This window comes from Drosophila montana, unplaced genomic scaffold (assembly GCF_035044405.1).
Source record: "Drosophila montana isolate Dmon_TW-CO22-7 unplaced genomic scaffold, ASM3504440v1 contig_3833_1, whole genome shotgun sequence".
NCBI lineage: Eukaryota > Metazoa > Arthropoda > Insecta > Diptera > Drosophilidae > Drosophila > Drosophila montana.
This window is the reverse complement of record NW_026998704.1, coordinates 472,910-493,899: the sequence shown is the minus strand read 5'-3', so window position 1 is coordinate 493,899 and position 20,990 is coordinate 472,910. Positions and strand designations below refer to the sequence as shown.

At 41.4% G+C, this 20,990-nt stretch overlaps 6 protein-coding genes across 7 annotated transcripts; 1 reads left to right on the top strand and 5 right to left on the bottom strand.

Annotated features, from left to right (window-relative positions):
* Nucleotides 1–140: 140 nt before the first annotated feature.
* Nucleotides 141–3,478, bottom strand: HLH54F. Its single transcript, XM_064695914.1, has 4 exons — nucleotides 3,260–3,478; nucleotides 2,847–3,193; nucleotides 1,250–1,272; nucleotides 141–660 (listed from the first exon to the last, which is right to left on the bottom strand). The coding sequence occupies exons 1-4, from the start codon at nucleotides 3,333–3,335 to the stop codon at nucleotides 225–227; spliced, it is 882 nt and encodes a 293-aa protein (XP_064551984.1). The 5' UTR covers nucleotides 3,336–3,478; the 3' UTR covers nucleotides 141–224.
* A 3,151-nt stretch (nucleotides 3,479–6,629) lies between these two features.
* On the bottom strand, nucleotides 6,630–10,614 carry LOC135437876 (sodium-independent sulfate anion transporter). The gene is made up of 9 exons (XM_064695956.1): nucleotides 10,463–10,614; nucleotides 9,443–9,742; nucleotides 9,163–9,387; nucleotides 8,145–8,260; nucleotides 7,780–8,083; nucleotides 7,421–7,723; nucleotides 7,211–7,356; nucleotides 6,972–7,142; nucleotides 6,630–6,920 (listed from the first exon to the last, which is right to left on the bottom strand). The coding sequence occupies exons 1-9, from the start codon at nucleotides 10,482–10,484 to the stop codon at nucleotides 6,693–6,695; spliced, it is 1,815 nt and encodes a 604-aa protein (XP_064552026.1). The 5' UTR covers nucleotides 10,485–10,614; the 3' UTR covers nucleotides 6,630–6,692.
* Nucleotides 10,615–10,886: 272 nt separating this feature from the next.
* Nucleotides 10,887–12,123, bottom strand: LOC135437877 (WD repeat-containing protein 5). The gene has a single exon (XM_064695957.1). The coding sequence runs from the start codon at nucleotides 12,021–12,023 to the stop codon at nucleotides 10,902–10,904; it is 1,122 nt and encodes a 373-aa protein (XP_064552027.1). The 5' UTR covers nucleotides 12,024–12,123; the 3' UTR covers nucleotides 10,887–10,901.
* Nucleotides 12,124–12,835: 712 nt separating this feature from the next.
* LOC135437882 (ribonuclease H2 subunit B) lies at nucleotides 12,836–14,011 on the bottom strand. Its single transcript, XM_064695963.1, has one exon. The coding sequence runs from the start codon at nucleotides 13,936–13,938 to the stop codon at nucleotides 12,925–12,927; it is 1,014 nt and encodes a 337-aa protein (XP_064552033.1). The 5' UTR covers nucleotides 13,939–14,011; the 3' UTR covers nucleotides 12,836–12,924.
* Nucleotides 14,012–14,128: 117 nt separating this feature from the next.
* Nucleotides 14,129–16,405, top strand: sub (subito). The gene is made up of 4 exons (XM_064695624.1): nucleotides 14,129–14,755; nucleotides 14,817–15,834; nucleotides 15,898–16,078; nucleotides 16,143–16,405. The coding sequence occupies exons 1-4, from the start codon at nucleotides 14,242–14,244 to the stop codon at nucleotides 16,248–16,250; spliced, it is 1,821 nt and encodes a 606-aa protein (XP_064551694.1). The 5' UTR covers nucleotides 14,129–14,241; the 3' UTR covers nucleotides 16,251–16,405.
* Nucleotides 16,406–17,628: 1,223 nt separating this feature from the next.
* LOC135437631 (polyadenylate-binding protein) lies at nucleotides 17,629–20,892 on the bottom strand. Of its 2 annotated transcripts, XM_064695626.1 has the most exons (4): nucleotides 20,522–20,892; nucleotides 20,367–20,451; nucleotides 19,489–20,304; nucleotides 17,629–19,133 (listed from the first exon to the last, which is right to left on the bottom strand). In XM_064695626.1, exons 3-4 carry the CDS (start codon nucleotides 20,167–20,169, stop codon nucleotides 18,909–18,911), a joined length of 906 nt encoding a protein of 301 aa, XP_064551696.1. In that variant the 5' UTR covers nucleotides 20,170–20,304; nucleotides 20,367–20,451; nucleotides 20,522–20,892; the 3' UTR covers nucleotides 17,629–18,908. The 2 variants fall into 2 exon arrangements, with proteins under 2 accessions (XP_064551696.1, XP_064551695.1); XM_064695625.1 differs by having other exon boundaries at nucleotides 19,489–20,451.
* Between the last annotated feature and the right edge of the window lie 98 nt (nucleotides 20,893–20,990).

The window sequence follows — 20,990 nt, the reverse complement described above, 5'->3', positions numbered from 1 at the left end:
TAAATTTGAATACAAAATGCTTACGTGATTCTGTTACGTTGCTGTTGCTTATGTTTATTGGCTAAATAATATTGTTAAAGTTAAACATAATACTAGTCTTTGGCTTAGTAAATTACATAACATACATACATACAGTGCGATACAATGACGAAAAGAATAAAATCACGTTTTAATACGATTTCAGTTAGAACGACAGTTAAAGTAAATGCAAGATATGCACCCCACTAGAGGCTATGCGCCTGACTAGTTGATATTGTAATGCCGCGCTGATGCTGTCCAAGACCAGCCGATTCATAGGCACAGCAGCCATTGCCACCACGTGACTGCTCCAATTGCAGGCCCATATCCGTTGGATACCAATGTGCATCCTGAAGCTGTGTATAGTTAACATCGGTAGCCATATGAGCCTCATGTCGTGGCGCCTTCGGATAGGATTGCGTTTGAGAATTCTGCCAATCCATGCGCGCCGAGGTGAATGTCAGGTTGGAATTGTTGTTGCGATTGTGGCCATGTTGCAAATGTTGATGAAACTCAAAGGGCCAGCTCTGTGAAATTAATAAGCGAATATGATGAGTTAACTTGGGAAAACCTAATGCTTTAAAGCCCAAGTCGATAAAGGATTGTTGCAAGGCATGGCTGTGATTAGGGCTAACCGCACAGCTGTAAAGGGAACAATATATTACGACAAGCCGACAGCGACAGCGCCATTGTTTGTTTATACAATTTTGATTGTTTTTAGTGGCTCTTCGGGAATTGTTTTCATAGTTGAACAATAACAGCGTCATTAACGTATCTATAAAAACATATAAACAGGCCAAAGACAAGAGACACTCATCGGCAGCCCCGGGTAACCAATGGGTAATGGATTGCTCTCTCTCTCTCTCTCTCTCGCTCTGTTCCCACCCAGCCCTCAAGTCTGAGGGCGGCGCGTGCGACCGAGATAAATTAGGGTGCCGCGGCTGTTTAGAAAGCCGCGATACGGTCCTGACAAATGCAAACAAAACACGGCCACCATATGGGCACAAGACGCCGTCGAAGCACAATATTTGCTGAAAATTTTCACGCATTCAACTTCAGTGAAATGAATAAACAATTGCGTATATACGGATCGGTTGAAATTTGTGAAACTTTTTTTTTTGGGTAATTCCTCAGTGTAGAGAAATACCCAATTATAGTACCAATAGTTAAAATATCATATTAAAAATGTATAAAAAACGAATTTTATATAAAAAGAGGTAGTTTTAATCACATAAAGAGTATTTCGTTGATTAGCTAAAAATGGATGAGTCCATTTAACCCTTTTAGAATACACGCATCGATATCAGAGATATATACTGTGCGAACTAGAGATTCGAAGTTTTGAATATAGGTTTTTGTATATCAAACGGAGTTTTTTACAGAATTGTGAGTAGGTTTTCCACATGTTGATCATTTTTTCCTTTTTAAAGCTGAGAAACTAGATCGTCTAATGGTCATAGACCCCGAATTCGGGGAAGACAAGTTATATATCCTCTTTTCTTCAAGTTCTTCAAGATGATATTCCTAATATATATAGGTAAATTCATGCCTTTTATACATTCTTATGTGCACCCCAATTTTTATTATAAGAAGACCCAAGAAGTTACTTAACCTTTGTTTAGGTTATTTTTATCATATTGGTCAAATGGATACAGGATATCTTCTAGTTGAACGCTTTAGAGAATTTGGACTTGTTTTATTAAATACCACTTAATATCTAGCAAAGAGTCAGAAACGACAATTTTCCCTTGCATGTCATTCACTTTGGTCGCTTCAAAGTCATGCATCTTTTTAAAAATAACAAGAAGAAATACTTGCGAGGAATAACCAATGTTCCTAGCCCGACGCTTCGACGCGCCGAACGGAGATGTCTCCGTGTGAGTCTGTCACTCATATTTAGTATTTTTGAAATTCACAAAAGTATCTGATTACAGGAAAGCCAGACACAAACTGAAATCACAAAATGTGATTTTTTTCTGTTTCTCTTTGTTGTTGTTGTACTTAAAAATTGGGCGGACGGGGGCCTACACCTTGGGAAGGTATAGAAGCACTTGAGCAGATGTTGCCCAACATTTTAGAAAATATGTGATTTTGGGCGGTTTTTATGTAGGTTTGCTAACTAAAGAGTAGGCAGTAATCAATATAAAATCGAATTTTGATTAACTGAAGAATATTTTATATTAATAAAAGTTAATGTCAAAGATTTGTCGAAAGATTCGGCAAGGAATAACTAGAGAATGGCTCATAAAACCTTTTCACCTCTGAGGAATAGCTTGACAATTGGATCTCTAAAACATGATCTATAAAAATATTTTGTATTAATTGATATTTTAATTGGGTTAATTGCGAGATCTGTCGCACTTCTGACATGATAGAAAATATTTTATATATATGAAAGTAAATGTCGAAGATATGTCGAAAGATGAAACCTTTTTAGCTCTGAGGAATAGCTGTGTAAAAGAAGGATTTCTACTAAGCGGGCATTTCTAAAACATGATCTATAGTTATTTTCTGTATTTATTGATATTTTAATTGGGTTAATTGCGTTCTGTCGCACGTCTGACAAAAAACTGGACGAGTTTGAGCCTATCAACGCCGCCTATCATAGCTGAGCTGACACCTGTCAGCATTTGAAGCAGTCCAGCTGCAGGCACGAGCAGCTATATATGTTGCATATATGTTGTATATATATATATATGTATATGGTATATATCCCATTCACTTTTGCTGCAACGCTAAGTGGTGCCACTGACATCACTTATACGCACCATGAGCACAGGCACAGGTCGCAAATTGGTTGACACGGAGTTTCTGCAGTTGACACTTACCATGCCGAGTTGTCCAGCATTGTGGAAATTGAAAGTTGTCGTCGCTACGGCGCCGCCGGCATCGTTGCCGCAATCCGTCGCATGATTCCGCGTGTCCAGCACAGCGGCTAGGGATGCGCCGGAGTGCGTTGGATTGGCATTGGCACTGCCGCTGCCCGTCTCGACGGCATTGATTAGCTGCTTGATGTAGAGCGTGGCCAGGCGCAGTGTGTCCAGCTTGGATAGCTTTGTGTCCGGCGGAATGTTGGGCAACTTAGTCTTCAGACGTCCATAGGCGCTGGATAGCACCCGCATGCGCATACGTTCCCGGGCATTTGCCGCATTCCGTTGCACCGGCGGCTGGGAACCTAATAGATTTTTGTTTGTGGATTAGCCATTGGAGCGAGGTGTTTATGTGGCCCACTAGTGCTTACTGTGTGAGCTGGCATCCTCGTCAAAGTCATCGTCGTACAGATCTAGGGGACTGGAGGCGCGCTTTTTGCGTGGCATTAGGTAACCTTTTCTTTATATATTTTCTATAAATTAATTTCTTAGAGCACTTTCACTGCTTGATTTCGCGAGGGAATACCTCTAACACGATCTTAAATATTATTTATTTTTTTAAAATTCGTTAAAGTTCTGATTTTCTGAAGATCGGACCGTCTATGACCGTGTCGCAGCACAATTGAAACACATCTGAATATTCTGCTCGGAAAATCTTCCTTTTTACACACATTCTTCTCACACTCTCTCTCTCTCTCTCTCACTGCCTCTGCGATCTGTGTCGCTGTCTCTTGCTCTCGCAATGTTGCCTATTTTTGGCACTTGTAGGCGTGCCCCCGCTCCGTAATAGTCCGACGAGGCAGCTACAATTGGTGGAAGCGGCAACACATGGTGCGATCCGTATTATCTCTGGGCCCCGGGGCCGCCATCAGATTGGTCCAGCTGGTGGCTGCTGCCGTTTCCTTGTTTACGCTAGCCAAAATGAATCAATTTGTATATTTATCGGGAATGTATTATATTTGGTAGCTGGCTACATAAGATCCTAACGAAATTTCGAAGGATGTCAGAAGTGCGCGCAAAGCGTGCTAGGAACCAGCTGTAACCACCTGGTCCTAAATTTGATATCGTTGCTTAATCCCAAGGAATCAATGTGGCGCTTGCTCCGGATACGACCCCGACAGCACACGCGTCATTCACGCTATCAGAAATCAATATCAACTTGATCCACTTGAAAGTTTCAAAAACTTCTATATTTTATTATTATTATTTAAAGCATATTATTTCCACTTAGAGAAAAGCTGTACACCCAACTGCAGATGTCTGTAGATAAGCTGCCAAATGGATCTATTCTTTTCAGGAAACTGGAAAACGAAGATCCCGGTTCTAATGCCAGGCTAGCGTAATAGGCTAGTTTAATAGTTTTTATACCCTTGTAGAGGGAAGTATAGGAGCATAGGAGAAGACATCTCCGACCCCATAAAGCATATACTTACTTATATTCTAAATCAATCATCAACAGCCGAGTTGATAAAAAAAATAGTTCAGCTTCCTAGCTCTTACGGTTTGGGCTGTGCGTTGATCAACAATCAGTCAGTCAATCAATCAGTCAGTCAGTCAGTCAGTCAGTCAGTCAGGAAAAACAGTTTTATACTTAGAGATACAATATATAAATATCTGATATATCTTAGATCGCACTACTATATTATAAAGCTCTATAGGAAGAATCGGTCTAAAAATGAGTTTTTATATGGGAAAATAGTTTGTTTTCCAAGAATATCTGGCTTCACATTTTTCTCACTTATCAGTAAAACAGGCAAAGGTTGACAAGGGTATTAAAATTTCGGCTTGCCGAAAATGTCCGTACTTTATTGTTAACTGTATTTAATGCCATTAATGATAATAATTAACATAAACTTGGCAAATAACACTAGCGAAAATGGCTTTCGATCAAGACCTGAGATTTGAACTCGTTACCTCGTGGTTCAGTTGGATAATTTATTCAGCCAATACTTTGATCCGTGATTTATATTTATACGAATGTTGATTTCGGCTAAGACATGTGCAATTCCCAAAATTCTATCAGTTTTCGCACATTTTTTTGGCCTTAAGATGGACCTTTAGAATTTGCCCCAATTAATTATATTATTCAGAAGATTTACTGCAAATTTGTATTTGTTTTAGAAGCTCTTTATACAGGAGCTTAAAATGGATGAAATATTAAAAATGTTATTTTCGTACACATTTTCCAACCTGTGAACATTTTTACAACTCCATATTATTGCTACTTGATCCATGAAAGAATACTATTATGAATATTTAGCTCCTAAGCTCCTACAATACATTAATCACCAGCCATTACGGTCTTATATATAGAGATTACCTAGTCAAACCACAAAATGTGACTTTGAATGTAATAGCGCACACAGCGCCAGGATAAATAGCGGAAGTGTGGATTTATTGTTGGCTTGGGCGGATGTTAAGCTGTGCTGCAACACGAGGAGTGTGTACAGCTGGAAGACCCAACAACCTGGCAGATGAGATGGGGTCATCTGCCAAGGTGACCTATAGACCACGGGTGGAAAGCAGAGATTGGTGCCGATTACAAAAAGGTTCAATGAGGAGCTATAAAAACTTAACACATTTGCAAGTGATTTAAGGATACAATACATATATCTCTATATATACAACTGTTTGTCCTGACTGACTGATTGACTGATTGGTGATCAACGCACAACCCAAACCGTAAGGTTCACTGTAGTCACCTTATGTGATGAAGGTACACGTTAAGACGGGGTTTCGGGAAATTCCATTTGTTGAAATTCAATTGAGGGGTGTTTCACACTTTTCGAAAAATCCATTCCTCCTTGGTAGAAATGGGGTCAAGGATTTGGTGGGTGACGTTTCGCCCTCAAATTCATTTCCAAAGATCTATATGAAAATTCATTTGAGACGTGTTTCAGATTTTTCGCAAAATCAAAGCTTCCTCGGTGGAAAGTGCGATTTAATGATTTTTTTCGTGAAGTTGTTCGCGTGCCAATGGCAAGGCCGGGATATACCCGCTAGCATATATATATACATATACATATATAGGAGACAGTCCGGTCAAAACGGGCTACCATGAATTGGATACCCCCAAATGCCGTAATTAAAACTAAGCTGAACTCTTCCTAGAAAATTGGTATTTCTTGCCCAACCAGTGAAAGGTAGATCCCTAAACCTTCACTCTCTCTCTCCCTCTCACTCGCTCTCTCTCTCTCTCTCTCTCTCACTCTCTTTCTCTGAGAGGGCGCACAACCGCAGAAGGTCGGGCAGACCCCTTCAAGTGCCTGGGAGAAAGCCATAAATAATGCTGCATACGGCTCAATTGTTCGGAGAAAGGAGCTCGTCGTACGCATAGGCTGTCTGCCTGACTGTCTGCGGTTAACAGTTCAATTAATTTTGCTGTGCAACTATTATGACATAATGGGTGAGGTTCTTTGAAGCATTCTCCAAACCTCTCGTAATACAATATGAGACGAGAAGCCAGCAGACACGCTGTCGCCGTGCCCTCAGAGTCTGGGATGGAAAAGAATGGAATGGGAAGGAGTTAGTGTCCAACCTTTATCCTTTGGTTGCTTAAATAGAGAGAGAACAACACCTAAGATTTGTACTCGAGATGGTGTTGCTCCTCCAAAAACTCTGCCTCCAAGACTTCCTCTAACCTTTCCGCCTTCTGTTCAACTCCACCTCATTAATTCAGTTCTGCTGTAAAGACAAATTTCCCTAAAGATCTTAAATAGATCTTAAATAGTAATAGACGGATTTGTAAGTACAAGGTTTTTATTTATATATATAAAATACTGTAAGCTTAAATAGTTGACCCCTCTAGGCCGCATTGACTTGGCTCTGTGCGGTGTCAATTGTTACGGTGGATGCTGTGTTGGATGGATCAATGTGGGAAGCGACCAGCTCTTCCAGCTCGTAATCAAATTTGAATATGGAACGCATATCACTCTTGAGCCGGCACACGACGCCAGCGGAACCAATATTCCAGTTCCAACAGATTAGATCACAGTTCAGAGCCTTAATATCGCCTTGTAGCGATATTATGTTCTGTAAAGGGTTTAGTTAGATCAAAGATTAAATAAATCTCTTCCTGCCTACCATAGCCACTGTATAATCAATGGAATTAATCTCCTGGCCCTTGAGCACAACTAGAAGTATTTTGCAGTCCTGCTGGTTCAGATAAGCCACAACCTTCTCCTTCAAGTACTCGGCGGAGGCATAATCCAGCTTCTGCTTGACATCGACCAGGGCAACTTCATAGCCATTGATCTAAGGGGAACAAAATAAATAAATGTAATTCATATTAATAGAGATTGGGCGCGTGAGAGTTCCCTTACCTTCTCAAGCGTAATGAGAACCTGCGGTCGAGCGCTGCTATAAAGTATATAGATGAGATTGGCCACAATGCCACAGACTATGCCGTACTCCAGGCTCCAGAACAAACAGGTCACAATTGTCACCAAAAAGGGAAAGAGATCGCGTTCTAAAAAAGATATTAAGGCATTTGACATATACATATGCAACTCTTTTTTATCCCTTGCTCTCACTCTTTGCTTTCCACATATCGGAGATTTTCTCCAGCTCCATTAGAGATATCATAGCTGCTATTATGAGAGCTGCCAGCGTCGATTTGGGTATATAGTAAAAGGTTTGCGTGAGAAAGGCCAGGGCCATCAACACCAGCGCACCAGTTACGGCTCCTCCGAGGGGCGTTCTCACCCCGCTCGCATTGTTGACGGCCGTGCGCGTAAAGGAGCCCGTCACCGGCATGGAGAGCACAAAGCTGCCCATAATATTGCACATGCCCAGGGCGATCATTTCCTGCGATGCATCCACAATTTTGCCCTTGGCTAGAAGCATAGCACAAAGTCAAGCCGATCTTGAATCCTCAATTCCATTCACTTACAGAACGCCTTGGATATGGCCACAATCTCCAGTATGGCAATCATTGGAATGGATGCCAAGGAAGCGCCCACAGTGCTTATCATGTCGCCAAAGGACACGTACTCGCCATCGACGACTGTGCTGAAGGGTGGCAAACGGAAGGGTGGCAGGCCAGCCGTTATATTGCCCGTCACCCGGAATGGCTGGTAACCATCCCGGCTGAGTATATAGGCCAGGAATGTCCCGAATATGACGGCCAATGCATTGCGCGACAGCGAAAGATACTTCCAGACCAGCCTGTGGCCCCATTTGATCTTTGTCAATTGCTGCAAAGGAGGAACTTACTAAGATTGTCATTGGAATGCTTACTAGGAGAACATGGCTTACCTTCATGAGCAGCAGAAAGACCAAAGTCAGAACACCCAGCAAGGCGTCCCAGAGTCTTATCGAGGTCAGATTCATAAAGAAATGCTGCCACGAGGGCAACAAATCGTTCGAGGGGCCTGTGAAGCGAAAGATTTTAGACTTATTTCCTTACCATGATGTATGAAGAATGTTTCAATTGCTAAACCTTGGCTATATCATATTTCGGGAAACTAAACTTCCTTTCCTTCAATTCAAAATTGCTACAAAAGTTGCTTTGCTATAAACTCCAGACTTTCTACCCTGACTTAGGCAAAATATCTCTTAAGTTTCCCCACGATATTTTAAGACCCTTAGCAAGACTTTTATGCTATTAGCGCTATAATCTCTAATTGCTCATTAATTTTTGGTAAATGAGGGTTCTATTCCTGTTAAGGGCAAAAAGAAATAACTAAAACAAACATAATTCACTTGGGGTAGATAAGAAGCACCTCATTAGGCACTTCTGATTCCAATTCCCTGATCCGGTCCCCAAAAAAACAACCTGCTCTACAGCTCTTATCTGTGTCTCCGACTTTGAGTCGGATATATTTAGGCTTATCAGACGATACTATTAAATATACTAACTAGATTCTATTGTTGGGAGCAAACTGACGATTATAAATCAGTCCTCGGGAAATGGCTGAGTGACCCAATAAATCAGACAACTGAACGACGACGAACTGATGTCCAGGCTAGTCTATGGATGTGATATTATCTAGGCAAAAAGCCAAAAATATTTAATAATAATAATAAAAAGTGATTGATTAACGCAAGTGAAATTCTTATTAATCAATGTAATAAATAAAAAAAAAATTAAAAACAATGAATGTAAATAATGAATGTAAATAGTTTTTATAAAGTGAGCCCTAATATTCGGTGATATCAAAGGACATATTGTTACCTATGCAAATTTATGACCGTAATTATTATTATAAGAATTACTCACATTGGAGAAACCCCTCCTGATAGGCGATAAGAAATGGGAAAATTTAGAGCTTACCCTTGAGGCCGACGAGATTATTGATCTGAGCACTTCCAATTGTTGTAGCCGCTGCCATCGTAAAACCAGTTATGACCGGAATCGATATGAAACGCACAAGAACACCCATATTGAGCAGGCCAAGGAGCAGAATGATGGAGCCAGCCAGGAAGCAGACGAGCACCGCATAATCCGGACTAATGGTCGCATATTGGTTGACCATCAGCGCCATGATCGCAGTTGTTGCTGTGGAAGCGAACCCAATTAGAAGCCGATCTAGTATATATCTCTGCCGACTTACCAATGGTCACGTCCTTGCAGGAGCCGAATACGATGTACGTGAAGCAGCCCATAAAGGCCGAATAGAGTCCATATTGTGGCTCCAGACCAGCCACAACTCCGTACGCAATGGCCTGCGGTATTGTTGTAAGTCCGACCGTAAAGCCGGCTATAAAATCCTGCACAACATACGCGGACCGATAACGCGGCAGCCAACTTAGTATCGGAAATTTGTTGGTGATTGTCGCCGGCCGACAAAACTTTCGTCCACTCTCCCTGATAAGCGTAGCCACATCTGGCAACTGCTCCCGGTAAAGATTCTCTGCAAGTGCCCAGACCAGAATCACAAATCCATTAGAGTTAATAACATATTTATGACGCTGGGACGTGCATTGGCGATAGCCACCTCATCCAAATGGATGTGTTGCGAAATCGAATCATAAATCCAAGCGATTCGAATATGCCGCCTAGTAGCAACGGACTCGGACAACATATTGGGGGCCACGAATAACCAAGAGATAAGCTTGATTTTATATGAACTTTTTTGTTGAATAAGGCACGTACATACTTATCTCGTAAACATGTGTGCGGAATGAGCTGAATGAAATCATTAATAGTCGCATTCGAAATTGGGTTTATTATTATTATTATAAATTACAAACAATTATCTTATGTGATCTCGGACCATCCTTACGCCCAGAAATTCCAAGCAATAACTCCAATAACCTGTTTATAAAACTATATTATATATCACTGGAATTTAAAGTTGGGCTTCAGCTTGAAGCTGGAGCCAGCAACAAATTTCTGCTGCATTTTGTAAAATTTGAGCTTTAAATATTTCGAAATTTAAATTTCTTCGCATCGATCAATTGAATATTGGCTTTTGTTATTCAATTTAAAATGAAGAGATCTTAAATTGAATGTCATTCGCTTTCTAACCGGCATGGGAAAACCCAACAAATGTCTGATGAGAGGGGGGATTCCCGTCTCCCCCCGCCCGCCAACTGCTCAGATGGCAAATGCAATATGAACGCAAACTCACCTTCATTGTCGTTGGCTCTCATAACTTTGCTAGCTCAACGATTCTTTTTTTTTTTTAATTTATTATTTTTATATATATTGTTAGTTTTGTTTTTAGTTTATTTTGTTAGTTCGTTTAAGTATCGCGTTCGGCGTTGACTTCCGCGTTAAATTACAATAACGAGGCGAGCGTTCGCTCAGTGCGGCGCTCCAGACTTGAATGACGCTCTAATCGCTTGGCGGACCGACTGGGCCCAGACTGAGTGCACACACACAAACACATGTACACACAAACTTATGTACACAGTACTATGCGTGTGTGTTGTGCCATATATGATTTGCGATTTTGATTATCATGTTATCTTGTATTACTGCAATTGTTACGACTTCAGCGATAAGAATACCAATACAACGATGGCATAAAGACAAATGCAATTAAATGCTAATTAAATACAAATTAATTATTTATTTAATTCGATTACGGTCTCGCTGCTCTGCCAGATCCTGAGGTTCTCGCTGTTCTGCAGTGCGCCCGTTGCAATCAGATTCAATTTGGGATGACAATCCGTGCAGATGATCTCGTGCGCATGCGCATTTAGTTTCTGGACAAGCTCCTTGCTCTGCAGACTCCATATATAGAGGGAACTATCCTCACTGCCCGACACGATCCACATGCCCGCTGTAACGGAAAATTTAACGGCAATGCAATACTTGAGGTTCGTGTGGCCTCTGTAGATGCGCAAACACTTGGGCTTCTGAAAGTTCCACAGCTTTATCTGGCTGTTCAGATAGGCGGCGAGTATATATCTGCCGTTTGGTGCAAACTTTACATAGCCCACCGGTGAATTATCTTCATCGATAAGCGTCTTCAGCACTTGCCCGCTGATCGTGTCCCAAATGCGCACCAGGCCATCAAAGCTGCCGGTAACAAAGAGTGTTCCGTCACGATTGAAGTCCACGGACGAAATGGGATCCATGTGAGCGGGTATAATTTTTAGCGATTTGCCGTTACGCACATCCCACAGTCGCACGGTACAGTCAAAACTGGTGGACGCTATTAGATTCGCTTGCGGATTGATGCTGCAGGCAAACACATAGCCCGCATGCCCTTCCATTGTCCGCAGGCAAAGTCCACCGTGCGGATCCCAGAGTCTTATGGTTTTGTCATCGCTGCAGCTGGCCATGAATTTACCGTCCGGCGACCAAGCCACATCGTTTATGCCCAGCACATGTCCTGTCAGTGTTTTGTTCAGCTGAGCTGTACCCAAGTCCCACAGCTTGAGTAAACTATCAGCCGATGCACTGGTTAGCCAGTCGCCACCAGGAGCAAATCGCACGGCGGTAATGTGCCGCTGGTGACCCTCCAGCGCGTACTTGAGCTCATAGCCAGGCGATACCGCCTCGATTTTATTATTTACTATGGGTTTATCCTCGTTGTTAGCTTCCTTAAATGGCAGCGGCATCTTGAAAAGCTGCTCCACACTGCTGGCAGCCATATCTGCACCTCCGAACAATGTGTTCGGCAGTTCCGCAGGATCTGCATAGACCAGCTCCATGGTCAATATATCGTCAGGCGTTGACATCGCGCAGTCAATATTGGTCTACAATAAGAGTATAAATTTTTAGTAGAATTCAAGTTTGAACAAATTGACGGCTTTAGAAACTGGTCAATGACAGGCCCAATCGGCAGGCTGTTGCGATTTTCAGAAACCAGGGCTGCATTTTGAGCGCCTTGTAACTGAATTTCAAACAGTGAGAGGGCAACACTTAACGAACATATTGCCATTCGATTAGAGAATGCCCTGTAAAAATTTGTTGTGTTGTTTTAAACTTTATTTAGCTTAAATCTTACAATCCATTTTTATTTTTCATCTATAAAAAAGAAATTATTTATTTACCGGAGAAAACGTTCTTATATCAATTATTTGCATAGCTGCTGTACATTTTTGAATAGCTGCTGTTTAAAAAAGATCATTTATATGATATAAAAAAAAACATGCACTTGTGGATAAAAACGCACAATAAATGCAGCTGGTCATAGCCCGTGTCCCCTCTAAATTCTACAAGTATTCTATAAAAGATTTAAGAAATCGGAGATCTGTCTGTAACCTACATATGGATGTATATTACAGGGTATTAAGTACGCAGTCATTTGAATTTAGGCAGCCACGAGACATCAATCAAATAAGACCTGCCGTGCTATGCAAACATGTAATTAATTTGTTGCCTGCGACAGTTGAGGCGTCATATTTATACAACCTGTTGGTTGGTTTATACAACCTGGTAGTACCAGGCCAGACATGTTAATCAAACATTAAACAAGCCTATTGACAAGAACTTATGCGCCCAATCTGAAGATGTGCGTGCGATGCGACATAAACAGAAGTCAGTGAACTTCAATCATTCCGCTTGTTTATATAAATAAAATATGAGTTGATATTGAACAATGCTTCTTAAAAAATGCAACTTATTATATGCTTAAGACTATTTAACTTTGAAAAATGATGAAATGCTTTTGCTGCCCTTGGCGCCTTTGGCCAGCGCCTTCTCCTTAGCCGTCATGGTGCGCTCCTTGAGCGGTGCAGGTGTGCTGGGCGACGTGATGCTCTCCTTTATGTCATCACTGTCGATCAGGCTGCTGTTTCGTAGCTGTGCAGCAGCATCATCGCCATTGGCGAGTTTAATTTTTTTGCTATTTGCACTGGTTTGTCCTTGCTGGGATTTGCGTTTTTGTGACGTGGCATTTTCTTCGACTAGTGCCTGAATCTCGCTTGGTATGTGCAGATAGTTTGTGAGTTCTGCATGTAAATCCGCATCCAAATATCTACCCACATAATCGCAGGCCATGCGCATGTAGTCCATTTCGTTGACATCGTTTTCTTCCACCAACTTTTCGCTGCGCACGTAGTTTTGCGATTTGGCGCCCAATCCACAGTGCACCCGTTTTGCCTTGAGCACGGACACAACTTGTCGAGTCTTCAATGCAAGCCATGCCAGCGCCCGATGACTATTGTACTTATAGAAGATCAGGTCGCCGGAGGTCTTCACATCGGCCACACACTTCAGACGGTCGGTGCTCACGAATTTGGTAAGCAGGCGATTTGTGCTAGCATCCGGCTCATCCACACTTATGCTGTCCAGCGACATTGCGCGCTGGGAGCAATGCTTGCGTAGATGATGAAGTGCTAGTAGCGTGGCGTCTATTGGCGTCGTCATGTATGTGCGTCCGTTGGAGCACACTTCACTGTTTATTAGCCAGCTGCGTCGCGGTTCTGCGTACTCTAGCACCTCCATTATTTCCCGCTCCTGAAGCGTCATAAACAAAGCCGGTCGCGCCTTACCGGGATGATAGAAGCGCTCCAAGCACAATCGATGGTCGCCTTCAGCATCGAGCAACTTTTCCGATATATAGAATACTTTCTTTATGGCACACGCCTTTTGTGGCACCGCATCTGGATCCGCCTTGGGTTTTGTGGAGCGTGTTGCCTTTTTACTCATATCAGAAATTTATGACAACAAGAGCTCCCGCCTTTATTAATGTTTTTGTTTTGCACACTTGTGCTAATGTTGCCACCTCTGTGCAATCAATCGATATTTTCGTCAGCATGGCGTGTTATCGATAGTATGAGAAATGTGATGTTATCGTATGACCGACCAGCTCTAGCTTCGAGATAGTTAGCAAAGCGAAAACAAGTTCAAAACAGTTGGCAGCACGGAAACAAAGCGTCTTTAAGTCGAACCGCCAAAAACGACAAACAAATTAATAAAAAACATTAAAATTCACCAGCCCGTTGCGAAATAATGGAAAGGGATGTGGGAAATAAGCGCGAGATGCGCTCCTTTTTAATGCCACGCGATCCCAGTATTGATCGCCGTTTTCGACCTCGCCCCAACAAACAGCTACGCTTATTCGACGAAGTGATCCCAGAAAGCAGCGACAGCTCCACAGACTGCTCGGATACGGAATCGGACTACACAAAAAACGGCGAGGAAGATGGCAGTTCGACAGACAACAGTGAGTTGGAGACGGGGCCACAGGTGTTCTTACGTCTGCGTCCAGTGGAATCTCCATCCAAACTATATGGCATTTCCGACTGTGGCAATGTGTTGATCACCAGTGCCGCCGCGACCGAGAACAGCAGCAACAATGTGAATCGCATGGAGAAGCACTACAGCTTCACCACCATATTTGACAGTCTCGTTGGTCAGCGGGATGTATATGACAAATGTGTGGGCCCCCGCATTTCGGAGGAGGAATGCGTTACGATAATGGCTTACGGAACATCTGGTTCTGGCAAAACCTACACGCTGCTTGGTACGTAATCGAAAAAAAAAACTTGGCTCTGAATCCACGTTTACGCAGTTTGCTACTCTAGGTGATAATGTTAGGGCCGGCGTTATACCGCGCGCCCTGGAAAACATATTCACCATGTACAATAAGCAGTTGTATACCACGCCCAAGCTTAAGCTGATCAATGCGCGCATGATAATTTTGGAGGACGATGTCACTATCAAGGAAATGCAAATACGTCGCCAACTGCTGGCACTATGTCCAGATATGACGGCACAGCACCAGCGCCTGCAGCAAGTCATCCGAGGCGATCATGAATTCGAGGAAAAGCCCGCAGATGACGTCTCCGTCATGATTTGGGTGTCATTTGTCGAGATATACAATGAGCTTGTTTATGACTTGCTGACCGTGCCCCCGCGGCAGGCGAATATGTGCGAACCGCGTCGCAAAAACCTAAAGATCGTCTGTAACCAGGGTCAAGTCTTCATCAAGGGTTTGACCAGCATATTTGTGAAAAACAGCGACGAAGCATTAAAGTTGCTGCGACTGGGACAGCAACGGCTAACGTACGCTTCCACCGCCGTAAATACCAACTCTAGTCGTTCCCACTGTGTCTTCACTGTGGATGTATTAAAGTACCATCGATCGGGCATGACCACACAGAACTCGTATAAATTCTGCGATCTGGCTGGCTCTGAGCGTGTCGACAAAACGGGCACGATCGGTTCACGTCTCAGGGAAGCGCAAAGCATCAACACCTCGCTGATGGTGCTGGGTCGTTGCCTGGATGCGGCAAGTTCGTTAAAGAAAAAGAACAATACGGATGTAATACCGTATCGGGATTCAAAGCTAACAATGCTTCTGCAAGCTGCTCTGCTGGGCAAAGAGCGTTTGGCCATGATTGTGACGGTGACGCCGCTGGATAAGTACTACGAGGAGAATCTTAATGTGCTAAGCTTTGCGTCAATAGCCAAGAATATAATGTTTAAACAGAGGCTGGTGAAGCAGCACAATACCCGCTACTCGGCATTTGTGGAGTACAGCCAGTCAGCGGAGACGCGAGATAAGCAATATATAGAAGAACTGGAAGCCCAGAATATTAGGTAAAGTAGATATGTTTTTTGCTTAACATGGATTTAATGTAAGGTACAATAATCAATTGCTAGCCTGCGTGCCGAAAACGATCGCTTGATTTACGAGCATGTTCTGAAGATGCAGCTGCAAGAGGAGAAATTGCGCAAGGAGCTAACGGACACATTCGAGGAGACCATACAATCCAATCTGAAGCAATGCGAGGAGCGTCACGAAAAAAAGATTCTAATGCTCAAACGCGAATTCGAGGCGAAGGTTTGTCAATGCTTCTCCCGCCATGCTGTTTGTTTATTCTGCAAATTATTGTATTAACTTATAGATTGCTTCGCTGAAGCGTAAATACGAGGAACAAATTGAAGACTTGAATGACGAAATCGAAGAACTGAAGTCGGCCAATAGTGATGTAGAAATAATCGATGAGGAATAATTTTTATACGGACCCTAGTTTATGTTGTGTGTTATTTTCTACTAGTTTGTGCGTTTTTTTGCTATGCTGCGTTTTAAAAAATTTCTGTTAACTATTTAAGAATTATCCCAAGATTAATAATTAATTAAATGAAACATTTTCATCTCAATTTTAAACACTTTTTGCAAAAGCATTTTTATTCAAATTTCTCATATTTTACTGCGTTTACTTTTTCATTCTTGATTTTTCATCATTTTTAATTTTTATATATCGTCTTGGTTTTTAATAAGTAGGTATTTTCCTTTTCTTTTTTTTTTTCTTTTCTATATGTTTATAATTAGGAGTTTTGTTTTTAATGGAATTACACATATATAAATATATGTATGTATATATGCCTGCACTATGTGTATGTGTGTGTATAGGGGGTGTGTGTGTGTTGTGTGTCGCTTGGGGACTCAACGTGAGAGTCGCTGCCCAAAAAATTATATATTAAAAAAAAAACGTACATAAGTGTTATTTATGTAATTAATTTCTCATTTAGCAAAATGTGCAAAATCGAGTATTTATTATAAATTTTGAATTCTGTTCATTTTTTAAGGATTTTTTTTTTTTTTTTTTTTGTTCGAGTTTCGCCTTGTAAATATGCATTGTATCGTGTATAATTTTGCATTTTGTTTAATTCGTACTGGCTAAAAATTTAGTACTATAAAAGGTTATATTTCAAGGTTTTACTTTTGTTTTTCTCATACTATTCATATTTTTTCGGATTTTGTTTTTATTTTGTTTTCTTTTTAAGTTAAATTCTGCAAAAGCAATTAAGTTTCGGTTTTATTACAATTAATGATAAAAATACACATATGTCGCATTTGCTTTGCAAACGAAAAGTTTCATTTTTTTTTTTGTTTTTTGTACATTTTGCATTAAACATTTTTGCATATTTGTTTACTTTTTTTTTCTAAATTCATATTGCGTGTGTGTCTGTGTGTACATTCTAATACTATCAATTTCCTGTAAATTATAATTTTTATTTTCATTTTTAGCTCTACTTAGCTGACAAAATTTGTTAGCAGCGCTTTTAACTCGAAACGCAAATTGTAAATTAAATGTTAAATAATAAATTATTGTAAATGTGTATTCAATTATGCAATTCTTAAGGTTTCGCTTTTTATTTAATTACTAGATATTTCAATTGTTTTGTTTTCTTGCGTTTTGTTTTTGTTGTTGCCTGTTTTTTAACTATACAAATTGTTCGTGTGTTTAGTTATTATTTGGGGGATTTTTTGCCTTTTTGAAACATGTTTAAAAATTAAGCTCAATAATCTTAAATTATTTATGTATTATTTGCCATTTTCCGGTTAATCATAAATGTGCTGAGCATGTTTACACGCTTGCCTTTCCCTTATTTTCCATTTCTTTATATGTTTCTGAATATTTGTGTTTTTTTTTCTAAAAAATTGTAAACATTGCATTTGTGTTACACATTCATTTATTTAGGCTTTTGCATTTGAAACTATATTCGTTAGAGTATGGTTCGTGTTCTGTTGCCTGGTGTTAAATGTTGAAGTTAGCTACTTGAAACAATTTACAATAAATTACAAAAATGTTTTGTAATTGTTAAAAGTTTAATACTCTTTCCATGTAAACTGCAGTTGCGCACAAGAGTTTCCCTCGTGCTATCATCTTTTGTTAAGGTTTCTCAAATTGTTTCGCGTTATTTTTTAAAATTAGCATTAGTAAGGGGATGTGTTTCGAGTGGGGGAAGGGGGGAGTGTGTGTGTGTGTGTGTGTGAGTATTATTATAAACGCCTTTAAACTACAGCGTGTAATATATAATTTTTTTTTGTTTTTTTCTTTGTTTTTTTTTTTTTTTTTTTTGTTGCCTTTATATACGTAAAGTGGGTGCTTTAATTGTTTATAGAATTTTACATCAATTGTGTGTACTTGTTTTTATTATTTGTAATTTTGTTGTTGTTGTTGTTTAATATAGTATGTGTAAATATTCATTATTTGCCCATGACTTGACATGGTAGCTATATATTTGTTTTCGCCGCTCGCCTAGATTTCACTTGCTAATTGCGTGTTTTATTTTAATTTTAGTAAGTATTATTAATGTATTAGAAGTATGCGTGTACGCACTCTGTTCTTGAAGCTAGAAGCTGCTTTTCTTTACTTTTCTTTTGTTTTTTTTTTTTAAATTTTTATTTAGCTTCTGTGCTCGGTAAATTCAACAAGAGACAAACATCTAATCGAAAAGAAGTTAAAGAAAAACTAGCGAATTTGTTTATAAAAGATTTCATATTAATTGCTAATCTTTAGAAATCTCTTTAAGTGTGATTTAAATTTTTTGTTTGATAGTTCTGCTTTTGCAGACCTCAAGTGTGTGTATGTGGGGGGTGTGTGTGTGTGTGTGAGCTGCCTACGCCTAAATGTTTGTGGGTGTGTGTGTGTTGTCTCTTCTGTGCTTGCTGTGTTGCCTTTTGTTTGGATCTTTTGCTTGATGCACAATATAATTTTTTGTAAATAACCATATATAGGTATGTGTGTGTGTGTGTGTGTGTGTGTGTGGGTGTGGGTGTGTATTGTATGTTATGTGGGGCTCTAAACAAACTTCTTATTACTTCCGCATCGCTCGCAACGGCGATAGATCCTTCCGCTCAAAGTGCACCAAATATTTGCAATTTAATAGTAAAATATTTGGCCGGCCTTTTGACGCTTGCGCTCCTCCAGCTTGCGATTGATCTCCTGCTGCCGCTCGGCTTTGCTGAGCGCCCGTGCAACATACAAGAACTTGTTGTCGCCCAGCTGCTTGCCGTGCAGCCCAATGACGGCGGCCACCGCCGATTGCGGATTCTCGAATGCCACAAATCCAAAACGGCGCGAACGTCCCTCCTCATCCAGCATCAACTGCAAGTGCATTGAATAATTAAAATATTTTCAATGATATGTTTAACCAATTGCTACTCAATGCGGCAGCCTTTGGCTGGGAACGCATGGGCCACAACCACGACCAGTTCTTTAGGGCGGGCATGCGCAGCAGTGGGCCGGAGCGCTGGCTAAGAGAGCGGAGAGCGGAAAGTGTTGAGATGCCTGCTGTTGGCTTAAGAGATGGCAAAGTGTGCCACATGGTTTATCTGCAACTAGCGGTCTCTCTCTCTTTCTCTCTCATTAAAGGCAACCCCCACCACCTGCACCGCCCCGCCCCGGCCTACACAAGCTGCGCTAAAATATTCGCAATGTAGACAAACAAAAATATACGCACCTTGTGACTGGTGATGCGGCCATAGGGCTCGAACATTTCACGCAAATGTTGCTCGGTGAACTCCTCGCTGAGATTTTTAACGTACAGATTCTTGAAATGGGTGGCCTTCTCCTGCTCACGATCCCGTCGCGGTATAAACTTAACCACATGCACCTTCTGATTATTGCATAGCATTCCATTGACCTTCTCGATGGCAGCACGGGCGGCTTCCTCCGAATCAAAGTGCACAAAGCCGTAGCCGCGAGAATTGCCCTCCTCGTCTTTGGCCACATTACAGTTGAGTATGTTGCCAAACACGGAGAAGGTCTCATACACCGCCTTGTTGTCAATCGAGCGCTCCAAGTTCTTGATGTAAATCTTGCCGCTGTCCGGTGAGCTGTTACTGCTGCCGCCACTGCTGCCACTTGCCAGTGCACCGCTCGAATGGGACGAGCTCGAGGTGTGCCCGGCATTGAGCGAGTTATGACCATGTCGTCCGAGTACGGCTGCAGCAGCCAAATGATTGCTGGCCGCATGACCGCCCCCAACACCATGGCTCAAATGGCCGGTGGCCGCGGCATGATGATGCAGCTGCTGCTGATGATGGGCCGCGGCAGCGGCCAGCGTATGATGATTAAGCGCCGGCTGCTGCTGATGATAGTTCGCCGGATTTCCACGGAACGTCATCGAATTGACGAACATTATGGCTGGCTGTTTGTGGAGCGTGGTGGCAGCTAATAGGGTGCAGGTGCTGTAAGGTGGTGTGTGCTGGCTGTGGCTGAGAATTTTGACGGTCTTCGGCAGCGCGCTGACTGTTCTCGTTATTTTCTATTGTTGCTGTTGTTGTTGTTGTTACTGTTGTAGTTGTAGTTGTAGTTGTTATTATTATTTTCGCTTGCCTCGATTTGTTATCGCTTGGCGCCGTTGCGTTGCGTTTAGTTTAGTTTCGTTTCGGTTTTGCTTCTGCTTTCAAATTATTTTCGGCTTCAATTGAAAATGCAAATACAACAAAATACAAAAATACCAATTGCAAACAGGCAGAAAATGTACTCACCAGGTTCTGCTCAATTCACACACGTTCCCCTGTCCACAGCAAATACGAAAATCCGCGTTGTTCTCTGAAAAAATCGTTTTTCTCTCACCCAGACTCTGACTCTTTTCACCGTTTTTGCTCTCTCACTCTCTGTCACACTATCTCTCTTTTTGTACTTTTTCTGGGACTTTCACTTTTGGCTTGCTCGGGCTTACCCTACACGTACACGTTGCAAACAAAGAGATGCGTCTTATTCTACGTTACAGCAATAAAAAACGTAACTACTTCGGCGTCTTTTTGTTGTTTAATTGAGTGAGTGTTTAATAAAAAAAATCTATATGTTTCTGCCGAGACCTATAGGGATGTGTACAGTGTGACCGCGAGCGGTCAACGTGAAAAATACACTGATTCCAATATAAGGAAAATACCAAAGAAACAATTTCGATTTTACAAAACAATCGAGCTTTCCCAACTACAGCGATAACAGCGA